General features: G+C 41.6%; 2 protein-coding genes across 6 annotated transcripts; both read left to right on the top strand.

Moving 5' to 3' along the window:
* Positions 1 to 56: 56 nt before the first annotated feature.
* On the top strand, positions 57 to 9,770 carry LOC135512936 (zinc finger protein 771-like). 3 transcript variants are annotated; one of them, XM_064935469.1, is made up of 6 exons: positions 57 to 325; positions 2,721 to 2,791; positions 2,928 to 3,125; positions 4,590 to 4,853; positions 8,653 to 8,791; positions 9,032 to 9,770. In XM_064935469.1, the coding sequence occupies exons 1-6, from the start codon at positions 160 to 162 to the stop codon at positions 9,373 to 9,375; spliced, it is 1,182 nt and encodes a 393-aa protein (XP_064791541.1). In that variant the 5' UTR covers positions 57 to 159; the 3' UTR covers positions 9,376 to 9,770. The 3 variants fall into 3 exon arrangements, with proteins under 3 accessions (XP_064791541.1, XP_064791544.1, XP_064791543.1); XM_064935471.1 differs by having other exon boundaries at positions 62 to 325; positions 8,653 to 8,773; XM_064935472.1 differs by lacking the exon at positions 2,721 to 2,791.
* A 16-nt stretch (positions 9,771 to 9,786) lies between these two features.
* On the top strand, positions 9,787 to 14,536 carry LOC135512935 (oocyte zinc finger protein XlCOF6-like). Of its 3 annotated transcripts, XM_064935467.1 has the most exons (7): positions 9,807 to 9,847; positions 10,393 to 10,470; positions 11,196 to 11,275; positions 11,416 to 11,619; positions 11,715 to 11,948; positions 12,376 to 12,496; positions 12,645 to 14,536. In XM_064935467.1, the coding sequence occupies exons 3-7, from the start codon at positions 11,225 to 11,227 to the stop codon at positions 13,907 to 13,909; spliced, it is 1,875 nt and encodes a 624-aa protein (XP_064791539.1). In that variant the 5' UTR covers positions 9,807 to 9,847; positions 10,393 to 10,470; positions 11,196 to 11,224; the 3' UTR covers positions 13,910 to 14,536. The 3 variants fall into 3 exon arrangements, with proteins under 3 accessions (XP_064791538.1, XP_064791539.1, XP_064791540.1); XM_064935466.1 differs by lacking the exon at positions 10,393 to 10,470 and having other exon boundaries at positions 9,787 to 9,847; XM_064935468.1 differs by lacking the exon at positions 9,807 to 9,847 and having other exon boundaries at positions 10,456 to 10,530.
* The last annotated feature ends 6,434 nt before the right edge of the window (positions 14,537 to 20,970 follow it).

The following is a 20,970-nucleotide window of genomic DNA, read 5'->3' as shown; positions in this document are numbered from 1 at the left end:
ACTTTCGCCCATTGCCTTCGTGCCGCAATGTTTGCAAACACAGAAAGGGGTCTAACGGGGGTTCCGTTCTAGTTGGTACATTGGTCTCGTTCAAATTCATTGAACGTTATTTTTATCCAAGAAGGTTTCGTTCTTTTGACGTGCCAATTGCAGGGAAGTATGATTCACTTTCATGTATGTACAGCTGAGGTAGCAAAAAAATTGCCTTTAAAGGTAAGGAATGTATTTTCAAAATCTGGTATTTTGGTCTTTTCGAGTTTCCGTATGTGCAACCGCAATAATATTCCCCGAGTCTCGGATACTTCTGAAAACATCCATGTTACTGGTAAATATATTTTTATGCGTATATATTTATCTAAACATATATGAACTTTATTTGATAACAAGTTGGTTGTGTAACTAGCTGTAGAAGCCATCATTTTGCCAAATAGAATCGGATTATCTAGCTAGAATATAATATCTAGCTACAAGCCAACTTTAGCTTTTGGGCATTTCCACGAACTATTTTACAGCAATATAAATAAACGCAACATGCAACAATTTCAAAGATTTTACTGAGTTACAGTTAATAAGGTAATCAGTCAATATAAATACATTAGGCCCTAATCAATGGATTTCACATGCCTGGGAATACAGCTATGCATTTGTAGGTCACAAATACCTACATAAAAAAAGGTAGGGGCGTGGATCAGAACCAGTCAGTGTCTGGTGTGACCACCATTTGCCTCATGCAGCACAACACATCTCATTCGCATAGAGTTAATCAGCCTGTTTGTGGAATGTTGTCCCACACCTCTTCAATGGCTGTGCTCAGTGGCTGAATATTGTCGGGAACTGGGACACGATATCGCACACGTCCAAAGCATCCCAAACATGCTCAATGGGTGAAATGTATGGTGAGTATGCAGGCCATGGAAAAACTGGGACATTTTCAACATCCATGAATTGTGTGCAGACTACAGAGCCTTGCATTATTATGCTGAAACATGAGGTGATGGCGGCGGATGAATGGCACGACAATGGGCCTTATCACGGTATCTCTGTGCATTCAAATTGCCATAAATTGAAATGCAATTGTGTTCGTTGTCCATAGCTTATGCTTGCGCATACTATAACCCCACCATTGAGCACTCTTTTCACAACGTTGACATCAGTAAACTGTAAACCACACGACGCCATACCCAATGTTTGCCATCTGCCCAATATCGTTGAAACCGTGATTCATCCGTGCAGAGCGCACTTCTCCAACGTGGCAGTAGCCATCAAATGTGAGCGTTTGCCCACTGAAGTCAGTTACAACTCCGAACTGCAGTTTGGTCAAAACCCAGGTGAGGACGATGAGCTTCCCTGATGCGGTTTCTGACAGTTGGTGCAGAAAATCTTTGTTTGTGCAAACCCACTGTTTCATCAGCTGTCTGAGTGGCTAGTCTCAGATGATTGTTTGTGAGGCCGTTTGGATGTACTGCCATATTCTCGAAAACTACTTTGGAGGTGGCTTGGGGTAGCGACATTAACATTAAATTCTCTAGCAACTGCTCTGGTGCACATTCCTACACTCCCTCAAAGCTTGAGACATCTGTGGCATTGTGTTGTGACAAAACTACACATTTTAGTGGGTTTTTATTGTCCCCTGATCATGCTGTTTAATCAGCTTCCTGATATGCCACGAATGTCAGGTGGATGGATTTTTTGGGCAAAGGAGAAATACTCAAACTGGCATGTAAACACATTTGCGTACAAAACTGGAGAGAAATAAGCTTTTTGTGTATACATACTCTTTGGGTCCATTTTTCAACCTGCTAGTGGACATTTGGAACCTAAATTAGCCATAGCTCTGAGTGAGCAAAGTTAAGCTAGCATAATGATAACTTGCACAGGATTTTAACTTCTCTATCAAACATTGAGAGAATGGTGCTGGATTGGATAGCAGCCATTTTACTGGTTGGCGGGGGTGCTGATCTTAACTGTTTTTGTACATAACGTTTCCTCCATTTCCTATGACCGAAAAGAGCTTCAGAACAGCGATCATTAACGTGGACATGATGCTCACCCCCGGACCAGGCCCTAATGCTTGATTATTAGTTGATTATTGAATCAGCTGTGTAGTGCTAGGGCAAAAAATGAAATGAATTTGGTAAAGCCTGGAGTAAGCGTAGCTGGGGAGGAAGTGTAGTTTGTCGACTGGAGGCACACACAGTATATGGATCTGTGCAAATGCAGCTGTGATATCATTGTGGATCTATCCCTCTTTGGACTTTTTGAATCCATATCCACTTGAAAGTGTTTTGTATGGAAACTATGAAGACGGTCACTGATTGGCTGGGGGAGGAACACACACACACAGGTGTGTGTGTTTGTGATTTAGCAAATGCAGTTGATTTCAAGGGGTGAATTAATTGATTGTAAACATCTTGATACTAATGTTAGTGTTGTAATAAAGAGTAATTCACATGTCCATCAGTCATTCCACTCAAATTGTTTTTTTTTCACAGATTGTCACCATGCCACTGACAAATGCTGAAAAGCAAAATAGGGAAGTTAAGGTCAAAGAGAAACTTTGGAATTGCCCTTAAGTTAACATCAGGGGGGAAGGTAGCTTCATGGTTAAGAGCACCGGGCCAGAAACCGAAAAATCGCTAGTTTGAATCCCAGAGCTGACAAGGTACTTAATCCTAATTGATCTAACTCAACATTTGGGTGGTTTGTTTTGGTATTGACAGGTCACGAGTCTGTTCATCTACTGAAGATGGATCAATATGGGAGATGTGAAAGCAGTGATCAGCCAGAAGAAGTTAACCCACATTTTTATTTGTTCTTCAAAATGATTAAATATTTAGTTTTACATCTAAACTAATCGGCTATCCATTAACAGGTTTTATTGGTCAAATTGAGTTTATTCTTCTAACACCAACGGTGGTCTGTTCTAGGATCCCTCACTGCATTGGAGTGAGGTTAAAGAGGAGGCTGAAGAATGTCCAATTTCAGCTGTGTTGTTAGGCGTTGAAACATCCCAGGTTTGTCAAAAGGAGGACCCCGATGAACAAGATCCTTCCTTTGACACGGTTTCAGACATACATGGAGTCACAGAGCAGGAGTGTGGACATAAAGGCATGCCACATCTAAAGGTAAGTATCTCTTTTACACTGCAAGCCCACTTACAAGGCCCAGAGGTGTTAGAATTACAGTACCAGTCAAAGTTTGGACACCTACTCATTCAATGGTTTCAAAGTAGCCACCCTTTGCCTTGATAACAGCTTTGCAAACTCTTGGCATTCTCTCAACCAGTTTCACCTGGAATGCTTTTACAACAGTCTTGAAGGAGTATGCTGAGCACCTGTTGGCTGCTTTTCCTTCAGTCTGCGGTCCAACTCATCCCAAACCATCTCAATTGGGTTGAGATCGGATTATTGTGGAGGCCAGGTCATCTGATGCAGCACTCAATCACTCTCCTTCTTGGTCAAATAGCTCTTACACAGCTTGGAGGTGTGTTTTGGGTCATTGTCCTGTTGAAAAACAAATGATAGTCCCACTAAGCACAAACCAGATGTGATGGTGTATCGCTGCAGAATGCTGTGGTAGCCATGCTGCTTCAGTGTGCCTTTCAATTCTAAATAAATCACTGACAGTGTCACCAGCAAAGCACCATCACACCACCTCCTCCATGCTTCACGGTGGGAACCACACATGCAGAGATCATCCGTTCATCTACTCTGCAGCTCATGAAGACAGTGGTTGGAACCAAAAATCTCAAATTTGGACTCATCAGACCAAAGGACAGATTTCCACCGGTCTAATGTCCATTGCTCATGTTTCTTGGCCCAAGCAACTCTTCTTCTCATTGGGGTCTTTTAGTAGTGGTTTCTTTGCAGCAATTTGACCATGAATCTCAATATCAACTGTTCAGATGTCTCTTAATTGAACTCTGTGAAGCTATTAATTTGGGCTGCAATTTCTGAGGCTCTAATTAACTTATCCTCTGCAGCAGAGGTAACTCTGGGTCTTCCTTACCTGTGGCGGCGATCCCATGAGAGACAGTTTCAGCTCTTGATGGTTTTTGCAACTGCACTTGAAGAAACTTTCAAAGTTCTTGACATTTTTTGGATTGACTGATCTTCATGTTTTAAAGTAATGATGGACTGTCATTTCTCTTTGCTTATTTGAGCTGTTCTTGCCATAATTTGGACTTGGTCATTTGCCAAATAGGGCTGTCTTCTGTATACCACCCCTACCTTGTCACAACACAACAGATTGGCTCAAACACATTAAGAAGGAAAGAAATTCCACAAATGAACTTTTAACAAGGCACACCTTTTTAATTGAAATGCATTATGAAGCTGGTTGAGAGAATGCCAAGTGTGTGCAAAGCTGTCATCAAGGCAAAGGGTGGCTACTTTAAAGAATATTAAATATAACATATATTTTGATTAAAAAACAAAGTGGTTTCTACTTGATTCCAAATGTGTTATTTCAGAGTTTTGATGTCTTCACTACTATTCTACAGTTTAGAAATTAGTAAAAAATAAAGAGAAACCCTTGAATGAGTAGGTGTGTCCAAACTTGTGAGTGGTACTTTGTTTTCTCTGTGTCAGGTGCCGCCTTCTCCAGTCCCAGTCAAAGAGGAGTCTGAAGAATGCTCCCTTCTGCCAGTAGATGAAGAGGAAGTTGCCCTATTTACAGTGAAGGAGGAAGTTGCCCTATTTACAGTGAAGAAGGAAGAGGATGAAGACGGGTTGAAGTCAGAAGATGAGGATGTTGTGAAAGTGCCAGTGCCTTGGGAACCGTTGGAAACATCATCATCATGCGCCGATACAGAGGATACAGAGGACAGTGAGATGGAAAGTGATAATGTGCAGGTGAGTTCAAGCATGTAATAACGTACTGAGTGAAATACACACTTTGAGATGCTTTGTAGGGTTAGCTTCTTGAAGGGCCATAATAAAAGTTAATTCATTCCACTTGTTGTTTTCACCATTCTGCACCCTACCTATTATACGCTGTGTACCACAAATCTAGTTTCAGTCTTCATTCTTTCTGCCACTATGTGACTGCATATGGTGTGGGCTACTGACATATATAAGAAGTAGGCAAGGTATCGGTGTGGCGACAATGTCTAAATTTAAGCCTATAGCTTCATAATGAAGTTAAGATTTCACAAACACAAAGCATAGCTTTCTTGAGCAGCTACTAGCTTGAGTGCTGGGCCTAGTTAGTATTCAGCCAATTCTTAAAGGTAACCCACTGGGCAAAAAACTTCTTGAATCAATGCAATTTGGCAATGTATTGTGACGTGGCTTCAGAAAGTATTAATTCCCCTTTACTTGTTCCACATTTGGTTTTTACCGCCTGAATTCAACATTTATTCAAAAAAAAATTTCTCACCCCTCGACCCACAATACCCCATAATGACAAAGTGAAAACATGTTTTAAGAAAATTTAGCAAATTTATTGAACATGAAATACAGAAATGTCTCATTTACATAAGTATTCACACCCTTGAGTCAATACATGTTAGAATCACCTGTGCAGAGAATACAGCTGTGAGTCTTTCTTGGTAAGTCTAAGAGCTTTGAACACCTGGATTGTACAATATTTGCACATTCTTTTTTTAAATCTATTATTCAAGCTCTGTCAAGTTGGTTGTTGATCTTTGCTAGACAGCCATTTTTCAAGCCAATTTGAAGTCAAAACTGTAACTAGGCCACTCAGGAACTTTCCATGTTGTCTTGGTAAGCAACTCCAGTGTAGATTTGGCCTTAAGTTATTGTCCTGCTGAAAGGTGCGTTTGTTTCCCAATGTCTGTTGGAAAGCATACTTATTTTGTTGTTGCCTTGAGCTTGGCTCTATTCAGTTTCCTTTTTATCCTACAAATCTACCTCGTCCTTGCCGATGACAATCATACCCATAAAATAATGCAGCCACCACCATGCTTGAAAATATGAAGAGTGGTACTCCATGATGATGTTGGATTTTCCCCAAGCATGACACTTTGTATTCAGGACATGAAGTTAATTACTTTGACACATTTTTGGCAGTTTTACTTTTGTGCATTATTGCATGTTTTGGAATATTTGTATTCTGTGCAGGCTTCCTCCTTTCACTCTGTAGTTACTCCACAATACTAAGCTAAATGACAATGTTGTTGATCCATCAACAGTTATCTCCTATCACAGCCATTAAACTCACCATTGGGCTCATGGTGTAATCCCTGAGTGGTTTCCTTCCTCTCTGGCAACTGAGTGGGAAGGACGCCTGTATCTTTGTAGTGACTGGGTGTATTGATACACCAGCCAAAGTATAAAGAAGAACTTCACCATGCTCAAAGGGATATTCAATGTCGGCTTTATTTACAAATGGAACCTATTGGCAGATGGGTAAAAAATGTAAGGCATTATTGGAAAACCTCCCTTTGTGTTTGAAATTCACTGCTCAACTGAGGGCCCTTGAACAAAAATATAAACACAACATGCAACGATTTTACTGAGTTACAGTTCATATAAGGAAATCAGTCAATTGAAATACATACATTAACCCCTAATCTATGGATTTCACATGACTGGGCAGAGGCCCACCCACTTGGGAGCCAGGGCCACCCACTGGGGAGCCAGGCTCAGCCAATCAGCCTGAGTTTTTCCCACACCAAAAGGCTTTATTACAGACAAATGCTCCTCAGTTTCATCTGCTGTCCTGCTGGCTTGTCTCGCACGATCCCGCAGGTGAAAAAGTCGGATGTGACTGTCCTGGGCTGGCATGGTCTGCTTTTGTGACGCCGGTTAGACGTACTTACAAATTCTCTGGAGGCGGCCTATGATAGAGAAATGAACACAACATTCTTGTAATCAGCATGCCAATCACACGCTCCCTAAAATCTTGTCGTGTTGTGTGATAAAACTGCATATTTTAGTGGTATTTTATTCTACCCTACCAAGCAAAAAGGCAGTAACTGATCATAGTGTGGAACTGAGAAAAATGGCTTTTATTTACCTTGGTTTCACAGTAACATTTTTGCAGTTATTGCTAACATGACCCCAATTTTCTCCAAAACACAATACAATAGAGGCAGGATACTTGTCCACATGATTAAGCATGTATTTAATGTAGCAGAAATGACATTGCTCATTTGGTCCAAAATTAGTTTGTTACTGCCTTTTTGGTTGGTAGGTCAGTATTGTCCCCAGCGCAAGGTGCACCTGTGTAATGATCATGCTGTTTAATCAGCTTCTTGATATGCCACACCTGTCAGGTGGGTGGATTATCTTGGCAAAGTGGAAATGCTCACTAAGAGGGATGTAAACGAATTTGTGCACAAAATATTAGAGAAATAAGCTTTTTGTGCATATGGAACCTTTATGGGATCTTTTATTTCAGCTCGTGAAACATGGGACCAACACTTCCATGTTGAATTTATATTTTTGTTCAGTATATGTGTGGGATACAGAGATGAGGTAGTCATTCAAAAATCATGTTAAACACTATTGCACACAGAATGAGTCCATGCAACGTATTATGTGACTGGTTTGGCACATTTTTACGGCGGAACTTATTTAAGCTTGCCTCAAGAAAGGGGTTGAATACTTGTTGACTCACGATATCTCTGCTTTTCATTATTAATTAATTTAAAAAAATGTCTATAAACATAATTCCACTTTAACATTATGAGTGACACATTTGACATTTTTGGGTGACTGGAGTCTCTGACAATCTTATGGGAATTCCTCTGACACCTCCTATTATTTCGGTCCTGGGTGGCAGGAAGCTTGGCCCCAGTGATGTGCTGGGCCATTCGCACTACCCTCTGTAGCGCCTTATGGTCAGATGCCGAACAGTTGCCATACCAGACGGTGATGCAACCGGTCAGGATGCTCTCAATGGTGCAGCTGTAGAACCTTTTGGGGACCCATGCCATATCTTTTCAGTCTCCTGATGGGGAATAGGCTCTGTCGTGCCCTCTTCACGACTGTCTTGGCATGTTTGGACCATGATAGTTCTTTGGTGATGTGGACACCAAGGAACTTGAAACTCTTGACCTGCTCCACTACAGCCCCGTCGATGTTAATGGGGGCCTGTTCGGCCCGCCTTTTCCCGGAGTCCACGATCAGCTCTTTAGTCTTGCTCACATTGAGGGAGAGGTTGTTGTCCTCGCACCACACGGTCAGTTCTCCGTAAACCTCCCTATAGGCCGTTTCATTGTTGTCGGTGATCAGGCCTACCACTGTTATGTCGTCAGCATACTTAATGATGGTGTTGGAGCCGTGCAGATGTGGCCAAGTTCTTGACACAAACCGGTGCACCTGGCACCTACTTCCATACTCAGTTCACTTACATTTTTTGTCTTGCCCATTCACCCTCTGAATGGCACACATGTCATGGAAAGAGCAGGTGTTCATAATGCCTTGTATACTCAGTGTAGATGACAACTAAACCAAAAATCTGACATTGTTATTCAATTGTTCTTTTAGATATTTGAAAGCATAGTGATTACACATTGGGAATTCAACAAACTTCTGGCTGTCTTTTTGAGCGGGTGAATAAAGGTTAATCTCTCATTGATCAACCTTATATTATTTAAAAAAATCCACCTTGAAATTACATCGTGTGCCCAGTGGGAACTGACTTTCTGACTGAACTGAATCCCCCCTCATCTCTGCTTCAAAGGACTGTGAAAACCATGAGCTTGATGTTTCAAGAGGAGTGAAGATTAAAGATTGCAGTAGGACATCATTGGATCCAGGGACGGTACCAGATACAGATGACAAAGCTAATGCTGTTGATTTCAGTGAGTACCATTGGTTAGGTGGGTTGCAGTTACGGTGTAGATATAATAATGTGTTACATGTAAATTACAAAAGTTTCATTGCTCATTAACTATCTCACTGGGCACAAACATCAATTCAACATCTATTCCACGTTGGTTCAACGTCATTCCATTGAAATGACATGGAAACAACATTGATTCAACCAGTGTGTGCCCAGTGGAATGGCTCTAATGAAGTAGAACTTGAGTTCATTTGATGTTCTTCTCACTTTCCTGTAGGTGGCTTTGAAGGGGGGTCCTCCTTCTACCCCTGCCCCCATTGTGCAATCGGCTTCACCATAGAACGCTTTTTCCTTGGGCACCTGAAGAGGGACCACCCTAAAGATTACATTGAAATGCTGAAGACTGGGAAAATCAAAGCCTATAAAAGAGGGAGTTTACGGGTGACCCCAGCCACATGCCCGCAATGTGGCAAGAGCTTCACCAATAAATATGTTATGCAAACGCATCAGAGGACTCATGCAGGGAAGAAATCTCATCACTGTGCAGACTGTGGGAAGAGCTTTGTCTACGCTGATGCACTTAAAAGACACAGATGGACTCACGCTGGTGAGAGCATATAAATGCTCTCGAGTGTAGCAAAAGATTCAGCGGACGAACCAGTCTGACCAGCCATGAAATTATCCATACAGGAGGGGGACCATTTAAATGCTCTGTTTGGGGAAAGAATTCAATCAGGGCGTAACTTAAAACGTCACCAACGATTCTGTGTAAAGACCGAGTAAACAGAAGAAGTGAGTAGGTGTCAGAGGATTGCAATAAAGAACATATTATAAATATATAATAATGTAACTGATGTAATACACTGCCACCTAATTAAGTATGTTATTGGTCTAGTTGAAAATGTAAAACATTCAAGACAGGCCTTTTCCTTATCTGACGTAGGATTCATGTAAATGTATGCCCAGCAGATGGCAGTAAAATACATTTTAAAGGAAAATAAAATATTTTAAAATTGGTCTTTTCGAGTTTCCGTATGTGCAACCTTAATAATATTCCCTGAGATTTAGATATGTCTATGTAACTAGCAAGCAGGTAAATATATTTTCCTTGTTTATATGAGCTTTATTGCCATTTGATGACAAGTTGGGCTAACTATCCATCTGTTTGCCAGCTATAACAGATCACTTTAGTTAGCTAACGGTAGCGAGTATGCTTTAGGGCAATTCCACGTACTAGTACAGTACCGGTATAACAAAGACTAGCCATACATGTTTGAAGGCTAGGTATTACGAAGGACCCATTAGGACCAAAGTGTAGTTCATAGGAGCATGTCAAATGAAAGCTAAGAGTGCGTGTCTGTCGTACTTCATTATCAAATGCAGCTGGGATATCATTGTGGAGCTAGCTAGCTATCCCGCTTTGGACTTTTCGAATCCACCTCCACTTGAAAGCGTTTGACTTAATGAGGTTCTCATATTAGCAAGCGAGGAACAATTACAGTTGTGTGTACTTTGTCGAATGCAGTTCTTGAAGGGGTGAATTAATTGATTGTAAACATCGTGATACTAACATTAGTGTTGTAATAAAGATTAATTCAATTGTCCATCAGTCATTTCACTCAAATGTATTATTCACAGATTGTCACCATGCCACTGACAAATGCTGAAAAGCAAAGAAGATACAGGCAAAGACTAAAGGAGAAGGGGAGTTATGAGGTCAAAGAAAAATATTTTAAACGGAATGTGTTTTAAATCACAGGCTAAAATACAGAACATGTATGTGTTTTTTAATTTACCTTTTAAAATTTAGAAACACATTGCTAAAAGAAGAAATTACCTTGTTGAGAGCATATATTACATATTTCTACCTCTACATTCATGATGATGTAGCCTGAATAGTTAATGACATTCAAACCCATAATTGATTTCTGTGGAGTACAAATCAGGGATCAATGATGTCATACCATTACCATAGTTCTGTTACTGTGTGTTAATCCACTTCACTTGATGTAGTTTGATAACCAAAGGTTGTTTTTCAAACTAAAGTTGATATTGCTGACTGCCCATTCTTTTTGCAGACATCTTTGAATTATAATTTGGAGCAGATAATTACTTTTTTGGAAAATGTCACGTAAAGAAAAAAAGATTCATACCGTCATTCTGTTACCAAACTTGGCATCTGCCCAGTTCTTTAATAAACCATACCACTCTATGCACAATTAGTACTTTTAACAATGCCCCCTGAAAATGTACTTAAACTTTGCACTGAATTGTTTTTGTTTGACATTCATTTAAAGTGAAACGTCTGACTCGGTATAATTCTGTTATTGTGGAATTGTCCTTTAGCTACCATCATCATTGGTGTCATTGTTGACTTTCATATGGGCTTTGTTGATCCTTGTGATCTAACTAAACATTTGGGTGGGTTGTTTTATTGACAGGTCACGAGTCTGTTCATCATCTGCTGAAGATGGATCAATATGGGAGATATGAAAGCAGTGGTCAGCCAGAAGAGCTTTTTGTAGGTTAACCCACACATCATGCATTCTTCAAAATGAGAATCAATTTCATTATTCAATATCTAAAACGAGCGGCTGTTCATTAACAAGTTCTATTGGTCAAATAGTTTATTTCCCTAACCCCAACCATGGTCTGTTCTAGGATCCCTCACTGCATTGGAGGCAGGTCAAAGAGGAAGCTGATGAACTCCAGATTTCAACTGTGCCATTAAGAGTTGAAACATCCCAGGTTTGTCAAAATGAGGACCCGGATGAACAAGATACCTCCTTTGATCCACTTTCAGTCATCCATCGAGTCACAGAGCAAGAGTGTGGACATAAAAGCATGACTTACCTCAAAGTAAAGGTAAGTGCCTCCTTAACACTGTGCAAGCCCATTTACGAGGCCCAGAGTTATTGTTAGAATGATGATGCTGAATGAATGATTCTTTTCTCTGTCAGGTGCTGCCTTCTCCAGTCCCAGTCAAAGAGGAGTCTGAAGAATGCTCCCTTCTGCCAGTAGATGAAGAGAAAGTTGCCTTAATTACAGTTAAGGAAGAAGAGAATGAAGACTGGTTGAAGTCAGAAGATGAGGATGTTGTGAAAGTGCCAGTGCCTTGGGAACCGTTGGAAACATCATCATGCTCAGATACAGAGGATACAGAGGACAGTGAGATGGAAAGTGATAATGTGCAGGTGAGTTCAAGCATGTAATAACGTACTGAGTGAAATACACACTTTGAGATGTTTTGTAGGGTTAGCTTCTTGTAGGTTCAAACTAAAGGTGTCTTCATTCCTAGTTGTTTTGACCGTTCTGCACCTTACCTATTAAAAGCTGTGTACCACAAACCTAGCTTTCAACCTTGATTCTTTCTGCCACTATGTGACTGCATATGGAGTGGGCTACTGACATATACAAGAAGTAGGCCAGGTATAGGTATGGTAACAATGTCTAAATTTAATCCTATAGCTTCATAATGAAGTTAAGATTTCACAAACACAAAGCATAGCTTTCTTGAGTAGCTACCAGCTTGAGTGCTGGGCCTAGTTAGTATTCCGCCAATTTTTGAAAATACTGTATCTGACTTTCTGACTGAATACCCGCCTCATTTCTGCTTCAAAGGTCTGTGAAAACAATGAGCATGATGATTCAGGAGCATTGAAAATTGAAAATTGCAGCAAGACATCATTGGATCCAGGGATGACACTAGATACAGATGAGAAAGCTAATGCTGCTGATTTCAGTGAGTACCATTGGTTGGGTGGGTTGCAGTTACGGTGTAGAGATATAATAATGTGTTACATGTACATAACACGTTTCATTTCTCAATAACTGTGGCTCTAAAATTAAATAAGTGTAGTTCATTTGATGTTTTTATCTCTGTCCTTTAGGTGACTGTAAAAAGGGGTCCTCCTCCTTCTACCCATGCCCTCATTGTACGCTCGGTTTCACCATAGAACGCTTTTTTCACGGGCATCTCAAGAGGGCCCACCCTGAAGAGTACATCACTCTGCTAAAGTTTCGGAAAATCATAGCAACCCAAGCCACGTGCCCACAATGTGGCAAGAGCTTCTCCAATAAATATGTTATGAAAACACATCAGAAGAGTCACACAGGAGAGAAACCATATCACTGTGCAGACTGTGGGAATAACTACGTCTTCGCTGATTCACTCAAAAAACACAGATGTGGGAAAGGATTACGAAGACAAACCCATCTGACCAGCTATGAAATGATCCCCACAGTAGAGAGACCATATACATGTGTTCAGTGTGGAAAAGGATACAGATTTCAAACCCAACTGACTAGCCATGAAAAGAGCCACACAGGAGAGAGACCATATAAATGCTCTCAGTGTGGAAAAGAATACAGAAGACCAGCCCATCTAAAAAGACATCAAATGACCCACACTGAAGAGAGGCCATTTGATTGCCTCAGGTGTAAGAAGTCATTCTACCGGCCGGAAACTCTAAAAGCACACCAGAAAACCCATACAGGAGAAAAGCCTTATCGATGCTCTCTGTGTGACAAATGTTTTGGCTTTTCCAGAGACCTTAAGAGACATCAGTTGACACATACAAGGGAGACCCACACTGGACAGAGGTACTATGATGTCCACGAGTGTAATAAGTCCTCCGGCCAGCTGGAAATTCTCAATGCACACCAGAAAACACACAAAGTAGAAAAGCCTAAGCCTTATCAGTGCTCTCAGTGTGACAAATGTTTTGGCTTTTCCAGAGATCTTAGAAGACATCAGTTGACACATACAGGGGAGAAACCGTTTAGTTGCCCCCAATGTGAAAAATGTTTCGGTAGGAAATGGGAATTGACGTACCACCAACGGACACACAGCGGAGAGAGGCCTTATCACTGCTCTGAGTGTGGACAGAGCTTTAGCCTAAGGGGGAACTTTAAACGCCACCAGCAGAGCCACACAGGGAAGAAGACGTTTCACTGCACTCAGTGTGACAAGAGTTTCTTCAGAGCGGCTCACCTGAAAACCCATCTCCTCATTCACAATAGAACCAAAACAGTGGTCTGCTCTAACTGTGGGAAAGGGTTCAACCATGACGGGAACTTAAAACGTCACCAACGATTCTGTATGAAGACAGAGCAAAATTGTAATGCACCCCCATCTGTAGAAGTACAGATATGATATAATAATGTAATACAATGCCATCTAATTACAAGTCTGTTCTTCTTGGTACATTTATCTCTAGTTCAAAATCATTCAAGAGACAGGCCTTTTTGTTCTCTGACGACTGTAGGGGAGTAGGATTCGCTTTCATGTATATATGCCCATTAGGTGGCAGTAAAATAGGAAAGTATTTTTACATGTAGTGGTACTTTTTACTTTTCGATATTCTGTATGTGCAACCGCAATAATATTAGCTGACCCTCCGATACTCCTGAAAATCATCCATGTAACTAGCTAAAGGTAAAGATATTTCTGAATATATATATATATATATATATATTAAACATATATGAGCTTTATAAAGCCATTTGAGGACAAATTGGGTGTGTAGCTGACTATACAAGCCTTGTGTTGTGCCAGATAGAATAAATTAGGGCAATTCCACATAGCGTTACTAGTTGTTTCAAATAGGGCGCTAGTACGGTATAACAAAGATAGTAGCTAGCTATGTATGTTTGAAACTGTTTTAAAGACCCATGTGGACCAACATGTGAAGTTCATACGAGCACCAAGTTGGGTGTCAAATAAAAGCTAAAAGTGTCTGTTTGTCTGTGTGTGATCTGTTATAATAAAATGGAGCTGCGATATCTTTGTGGATCTATCCCTCTTTGGACATTTCTAATCCACCTCCACTTGAAAGCGTTTGACTTCAGGTCATTGATTGGCAAGGAAGAACACAAACATAGTTGTGTGTTTCAAATACAGTTGTTGAAGGGGTGAATCAATTGATGGTAAATATATTGATAGCAGTGTCGTAATAAAGATTCATTCAATTGTCCGTCTTTTCACTCAGATGTATTATTCACAGGTGTCACCATGCCACTGACAAATTCTGAAAAGCAAAATAGACTAAGAAGAAAATGTAGGTTTATGCTTATAAATAAAAATCTATTACACTTTTAAAGGTCCATAAGATGACATGACCTTTGATGAGAGCATATATTACCTGATTTCTACCACTAACTATTTAGGCTACATCATCATGAATAGAATGTCTTCAAACTTTTTTAACAAATCAAAAACTGAAAAATTTGGCGTGCAAAACATTGGATCATTCAGAGATCCTCACTGAACTTCTGGAGAGAGTTTGCTGCACTGAAAGTAAAGGGGCTGAATAATTTTGCACGCCCAATTTTTCAGTTTTTGATTTGTTAAAAAAGTTTGAAATATCCAATAAATGTCGTTCCACTTCATGAGTGTCCCACTTGTTGATTCTTCACAAAAAAATACAGTTTTATATCTTTATGTTTGAAGCCTGAAATGTGGCAAAAGGTTGCAAAGTTCAAGGGGGCCGAATACTTTCGCAAGGCACTGTATATGATAAACAGGGAGTAGCAGCCGTGTAAAAGAGGGGTTGGGGGAGGCACACAATACAAATACTTCGGGTAACCATTTGGTTACCTGTTCAGGAATCTTATGGCTTAGGGGTAAAAACTGTTGAGAAGCCTTTTTGTCCTAGACTTGGCACTCCGGTACCGCTTGCCATGCGGTAGTAGAGAGAACAGTCTATGACTGGGGTCTTTGACAATTTTTAGGGCCTTCCTCTGACAACGCCTGGTTTAGAGGTACTCGATGGCAGGCAGCTTTACCCCAGTGATGTACTGGGCCGTACGCACTACCCTCAGAAGTGCCTTGTGGTCGGAGGCCGAGCAATTGCCGTACCAGGCAGTGATGATGTTGCAGCTGTAGAACCTTTTGAGGATCTTAGGACCCATGCCAAATCTTTAGTTTTCTGAGGGGGAATAGGCTTTGTTGTGCCCTCTTCACAACTGTATTGGTGTGTTTGGACCATTCTAGTTTGTTGTTGATGTGGACACCAAGGAACTTGAAGCTCTCAACCTGCTCCACTACAGCCCTGTCGATGAGAATGGGGATGTGCTCCTTTTCCTGTAGTCCACAATAATCTCCTTAGTCTTGGTTACATTGGGGGATAGGTTGTTATTCTGGCACCACCCGGCCAGGTATCTGACCTCCTCCCTATAGGCACAGGGACTATGTTGGTCTACTTGAAACATGTTGGTATTACAGACTCAATCAGGGACATGTTGAAAATGTCAGCGAAGACACCTGCCAGTTGGTCAGCACATGCCCGGAGCACACGTCCTGGTAATCCCCGCAGCCTTGTGTATGTTGACCTGTTTAAAGGTCTTACGTCGGCTACGGAGAGCGTGATCATACAGTTATCTGGAACAGCTGATGCTCTCATGCATGCCTCAGTGTTGCTTGCCTCGAAGTGAGCATAGAAGTGATTTAGCTCATCTCGGAGGCTTGTGTCACTGGGCAGCTCACGGCTGTGCTTCCCTTTGTAGTCTGTAATAGTTTGCAAGGCCTGCCACAGCCGACGAGCGTCGGAGCCGGTGTAGTATGATTCAATCTTAGCCCTGTATTGACGCTTTGCCTGTTTGATGGTTCGTCGCAGGGCACAGCGGGATTTCTTGTAAGCTTCTGGGTGAGAGTCCTGCACCTTGAAAGCGGCAGCTCTACCCTTTAGCTCAGTGCGAATGTTGCCTGTAATCCATGGCTTCTGGTTGGGGTATGGACGTACAGCCACTGTGGGGATGATGTTCTCGATGCACTTATTGATAAAGCCAGTGACTGATGTGGTGTATTCCTCAATGTCATCGGAAGAATCCCAGAACATGTTCCAGTCTGTGATAGCAAAACAGTTCTGTAGTTTAGCATCTGACCACCTTTTTATAGACCGAGTCACTGGTGCTACCTGCTTTAATTTTTGCTTGTCAGCAGGAATTAGGAGGATAGAGTTGTGGTTGGATTTACCAATTGGAGGGCGTGGGATAGCTTTGTACGCGCCTCTGTGTGTAGAGTACAGGTGATCTAGAATTTTTTTCCCTCTGGTTGCACATTTAACATGTTGATAGAGATTTGGTAGAACTGGTTTAAGTTTCCCTGCATTAAAGTCTCCGGCCACTAGGAACGCCACCTCTGGGTGAGTGGTTTCCTGTTTGCTTATTTCCTTATACAGCTGACTGAGTGCGGTCTTAGTGCCAGCATAGGTTTGTGCTGGTAAATAAACAGCCACGAAAAGTATAGCTGAGAACTCTCGGCAAGTAGTGTGGCCTGCAATTTATCACAATATACTCTACTTCAATGTGTTTGTTGCATTTTCAATTCTACCCATAGTTTTGTCACAAAAACTGTTGCTGTTAAATAATGAGATGTAAGGCCACTAGCATTTTCGGGCGCCAGGTTCTTGTAAGGCAGGGTTTACACATAGACACACAACACCAGTCCAAGTGAAGGGTTAAACTGGTTTATTACTATCAGGCTTTGGCAGCGTTCTTGAGATACAAAAGCCAAAACAAACATAGTAAACACTTCGCCACCAGTGGAACGACGTCCGCCAAGCTTTGTCTTTGGGAGTTAATTCTGTGTTGAAATACTATTTTCCTTTGTTCTTTAAAACCTCCTTTTCCACTGTGTACTCTGTCTCTCCAATAACCTTCACCTGCCGGGGTCAAAAAACTGTGTGTTTACATGCCGTTGTAAGAAGGAAAACGTATGATGCTGACGGACTGTTCACATGCTGTTTCCTAATTCAATAAAGCCACACAAGTATGGTGGTGACCATCAAATCAAATTTTATTTGTCACATACACATGGTTAGCAGATATTAATGCGAGTGTAGTGAAATGCTTGTGCTTCTAGTTCCGACAATGCAGTAATAACCAACGAGTAATCTAACCTAACAATTCCAAAACTACTACCTTATACACACAAGTGTAAAGGGATAAAGAATATGTACATAAAGATATATGAATGAGTGATGGTACAGAATGGCATAGGCAAGATGCAGTAGATGGTATCGAGTACAGTTATACATATGAGATGAGTAATGTAGGGTATGTAAACAATGTGGCATAGTTTAAAGTGGCTAGTGATACATGTATTATATAAAGATGCAGTAGATGATATAGAGTACAGTATATACAGTGGGGCAAAAAAAGTATTTAGTCAGCCACCAATTGTTCAAGTTCTCCCACTTAAAAAGATGAGAGAGGCCTGTAATTTTCATCATAGGTACACTTCAACCATGACAACCAAATCCAGAAAATCACATTGTAGGATTTTTAATGAATTTATTTGCAAATTATGGTGGAAAATAAGTATTTGGTCAGTAACAAAAGTTTATCTCAATACTTCGTTATATACCCTTTGTTGGCAATGACAGAGGTCAATTGTTTTCTGTAAGTCTTCAGAAGGTTTTCACACACTGTTGCTGGTATTTTGGCCCATTCCTCCATGCAGATCTCCTCCAGAGCAGTGATGTTTTGGGGCTCTTGCCGGGCAACACGGACTTTCAACTCCCTCCAAAGATTTTCTATGGGGTTGAGATCTGGAGACTGGCTAGGCCACTCAAGGACCTTGAAATGCTTCTTACGAAACCACTCCTTTGTTGCCCGGTCGGTGTGTTTGGGATCATTGTCATGCTGAAAGACCCAGCCGCTTTCCATCTTCAATGCCCTTGCTGATGGTAGGCTTTGTTACTTTGGTCCCAGCTCTCTGCAGGTCATTCACTAGGTCCCCCTGTGTGGTTCTGGGATTTTTGCTCACCGTTCTTGTGATCATTTTGACCCCACGGGGTGAGATCTTGTGTGGAGCCCCAGATCGAGGGAGATTATCAGTGGTCTTGTATGTCTTCCATTTCCTAATAATTGCTCCCACAGTTGATTTCTTCAAACCAAGCTGCTTACCTATTGCAGAATCAGTCTTCCCAGCCTGGTGCAGGTCTACAATTTTGTTTCTGGTGTCCTTTGACAGCTCTTTGGTCTTGGCCATAGTGGAGTTTGGAGTGTGACTGTTTGAGGTTGTGGACAGGTGTCTTTTATACCGATAACAAGTTTAAACAGGTGCCATTAATACAGGTAACGAGTGGAGGACAGAGGAGCATCTTAAAGAAGAAGTTACAGGTCTGTGAGAGCCAGAAATCTTGCTGGTTTGTAGGTGACCAAATACTTTTCCATCATAATTTGCAAATAAATTCATTAAAAATCCTACAATGCGATTTTCTGGATTTTTTTTCTCATTTTGTCTGTCATAGTTGACGTGTACCTATGATGAAAATTACAGGCCTCTCTCATCTTTTTAAGTGGGAGAACTTGCACAATTGGTGGCTGACAAAATACTTTTTTGCCCCACTATAGATATGAGATGAGTAATGAAGGGTATGTAAACATTATATTAAGTAGCATTGTTTAAAGTGGCTAGTGATATATTTTTACATCAATTTCCATCAATTTCCATTATTAAAGTGAGCTAGAGTTGAGTCAGTATGTTGTCAGCAGCCACTCAATGTTGGTGGTGGCTGTTTAACAGTCTGATGGCCTTGAGATAGAAGCTGTTTTTCAGTCTCTCGGTCCCTGCTTTGATGCACCTGTACTGACCTCGCCTTCTGGATGATAGCGGGGTGAACAGGCAGTGACTCGGGTGGTTGTTGTCCTTGATGATCTTTATGGCCTTCCTGTGACATCGGGTGGTGTAGGTGTCCTGGGGGGCAGGTAGTTTGCCCACGGTGATGCATTGTGCAGACCTCACTACCCTCTGGAGAGCCTTACGGTTGTGGGCGGAGCAGTTGCCGTACCAGGCGGTGATACAGCCCGACAGGATGCTCTCGATTGTGCATCTATAGACGTTTGTGAGTGCTTTTGGTGACAAGCCGAATTTCTTAAGCCTCCTGAGGTTGGAGGCGCTGCTTGCGCCTTCTTCACGACGCTGTCTGTGTGGGTGGACCAATTCAGTTTGTCTGTGATGTGTACGCAGAGGAACTTAACTTACTACCCTCTCCACTACTGTCCCATCGATGTGGATAGGGGGGTGCTCCCTCTGCTGTTTCCTGAAGTCCACAATCATCTCCTTTGTTTTGTTGACATGAAGTGTGAGGTTATTTTCCTGACACCACACTCCGAGGGCCCTCACCTCCTCCCTGTCGGCCATCTCGTCGTTGTTGGTAATCAAGCCTACCACTGTAGTGTCATCCACAAACTTGATGATTGAGTTGGAGGCGTGCATGGCCACGCAGTCGTGGCCAGTCGTGGCCATGCAAAAGTACAGTTATGGGTCTCATCATCATGTTCTAACCGGACAACATTATAGTGGGCAGATCCGGTCAGAGTCAGTATAAGTGTACTAGGGGTGAGGGCATTCATAGCCAACCGCTCAGACGAGCTCCAGCTAGACATTTTTTCATGGTATCTCTACTATAGCAGGTCAGAATACGAAGGACCATGAAAATAATTTTGGTCGCTAAATCCGGCAAGACCTGGGGCGGCAGGGTAACCTAGTGGTTACAGCATTGGACTAGTGACCGGAAGGTTGCAAGTTCAAACCCCCGAGCTGACAAGGTACAAATCTGTCGTTCTGCCCCTGAACAGGCAGTTAACCCACTGTTCCTAGGCCATCATTGAAAATAAGAATTTGTTCTTAACTGACTTGCCTGGTTAAATAAAGGTAAAAAAAACAAAAAAAAACAAAACATGAAGATAATTTCCAGTGGTGATTTTAGCATGTAAATCTTGGCGGGGCTAACTCCCCAAAGTGCTCGCAAAGCCACTACACAACACAGCACTAATCAATACATAAATTGCACTATAAGGGTGGTAGATGGTGCCCACAAACTGTTAGGGCCTACATAAACCTGTCCCAACACCTTACCACTGCTACACCTGGCTATAAGCGGAGCCTTGTCTGGCAGCGAAATAGTTAATTCAGTCTAATTTACTGCCTTTAAAAAAACATAGCTGACTTGCTTAAACAAATGTGGTTTCTACTGACAATTGTGATGTACAAACTATGGCATAAGGGGATGACGAGCGCATAAGAGGCAATCTGTCATTTCGATTAAGACATGACGGACATAGTCAATATAACTATTTGTTCAGCACTTTTGAAATGTACAGCGACAGAATTCAGAACATGGGCCTTTCTTACAGTATTCTCCCTGTACACCAAGTCAGAACTGTAGGATAAATAAAGGGGGTGAGATGGACATTTTTATGTTTGTG

The sequence above is a fragment of the Oncorhynchus masou genome, chromosome 24, assembly GCF_036934945.1.
Source record: "Oncorhynchus masou masou isolate Uvic2021 chromosome 24, UVic_Omas_1.1, whole genome shotgun sequence".
NCBI classification, from domain to species: domain Eukaryota; kingdom Metazoa; phylum Chordata; class Actinopteri; order Salmoniformes; family Salmonidae; genus Oncorhynchus; species Oncorhynchus masou.
The sequence above is the reverse complement of the archived record's forward strand: the minus strand, read 5'-3'. Positions and strand labels throughout refer to the sequence as shown.

What these genes read in the sequence shown, in the direction of transcription:
- LOC135512936 (XM_064935469.1), top strand. Translation starts at nt 160, where the DNA reads ATGATTCACTTTCATGTATGTACAGCTGAGGTAGCAAAAAAATTGCCT. An exon ending in TGAAAACATCCATGTTACTG is followed by an intron (nt 326 to 2,720) that starts GTAAATATATTT and finishes TGGTATTGACAG; the next exon opens with GTCACGAGTCTGTTCATCTA. An exon ending in CAGTGAGTACCATTGGTTAG is followed by an intron (nt 8,792 to 9,031) that starts GTGGGTTGCAGT and finishes ACTTTCCTGTAG; the next exon opens with GTGGCTTTGAAGGGGGGTCC.
- LOC135512935 (XM_064935466.1), top strand. Translation starts at nt 11,225, where the DNA reads ATGGATCAATATGGGAGATATGAAAGCAGTGGTCAGCCAGAAGAGCTT. An exon ending in TGACTTACCTCAAAGTAAAG is followed by an intron (nt 11,620 to 11,714) that starts GTAAGTGCCTCC and finishes TTTCTCTGTCAG; the next exon opens with GTGCTGCCTTCTCCAGTCCC. An exon ending in AGCTAATGCTGCTGATTTCA is followed by an intron (nt 12,497 to 12,644) that starts GTGAGTACCATT and finishes TCTGTCCTTTAG; the next exon opens with GTGACTGTAAAAAGGGGTCC.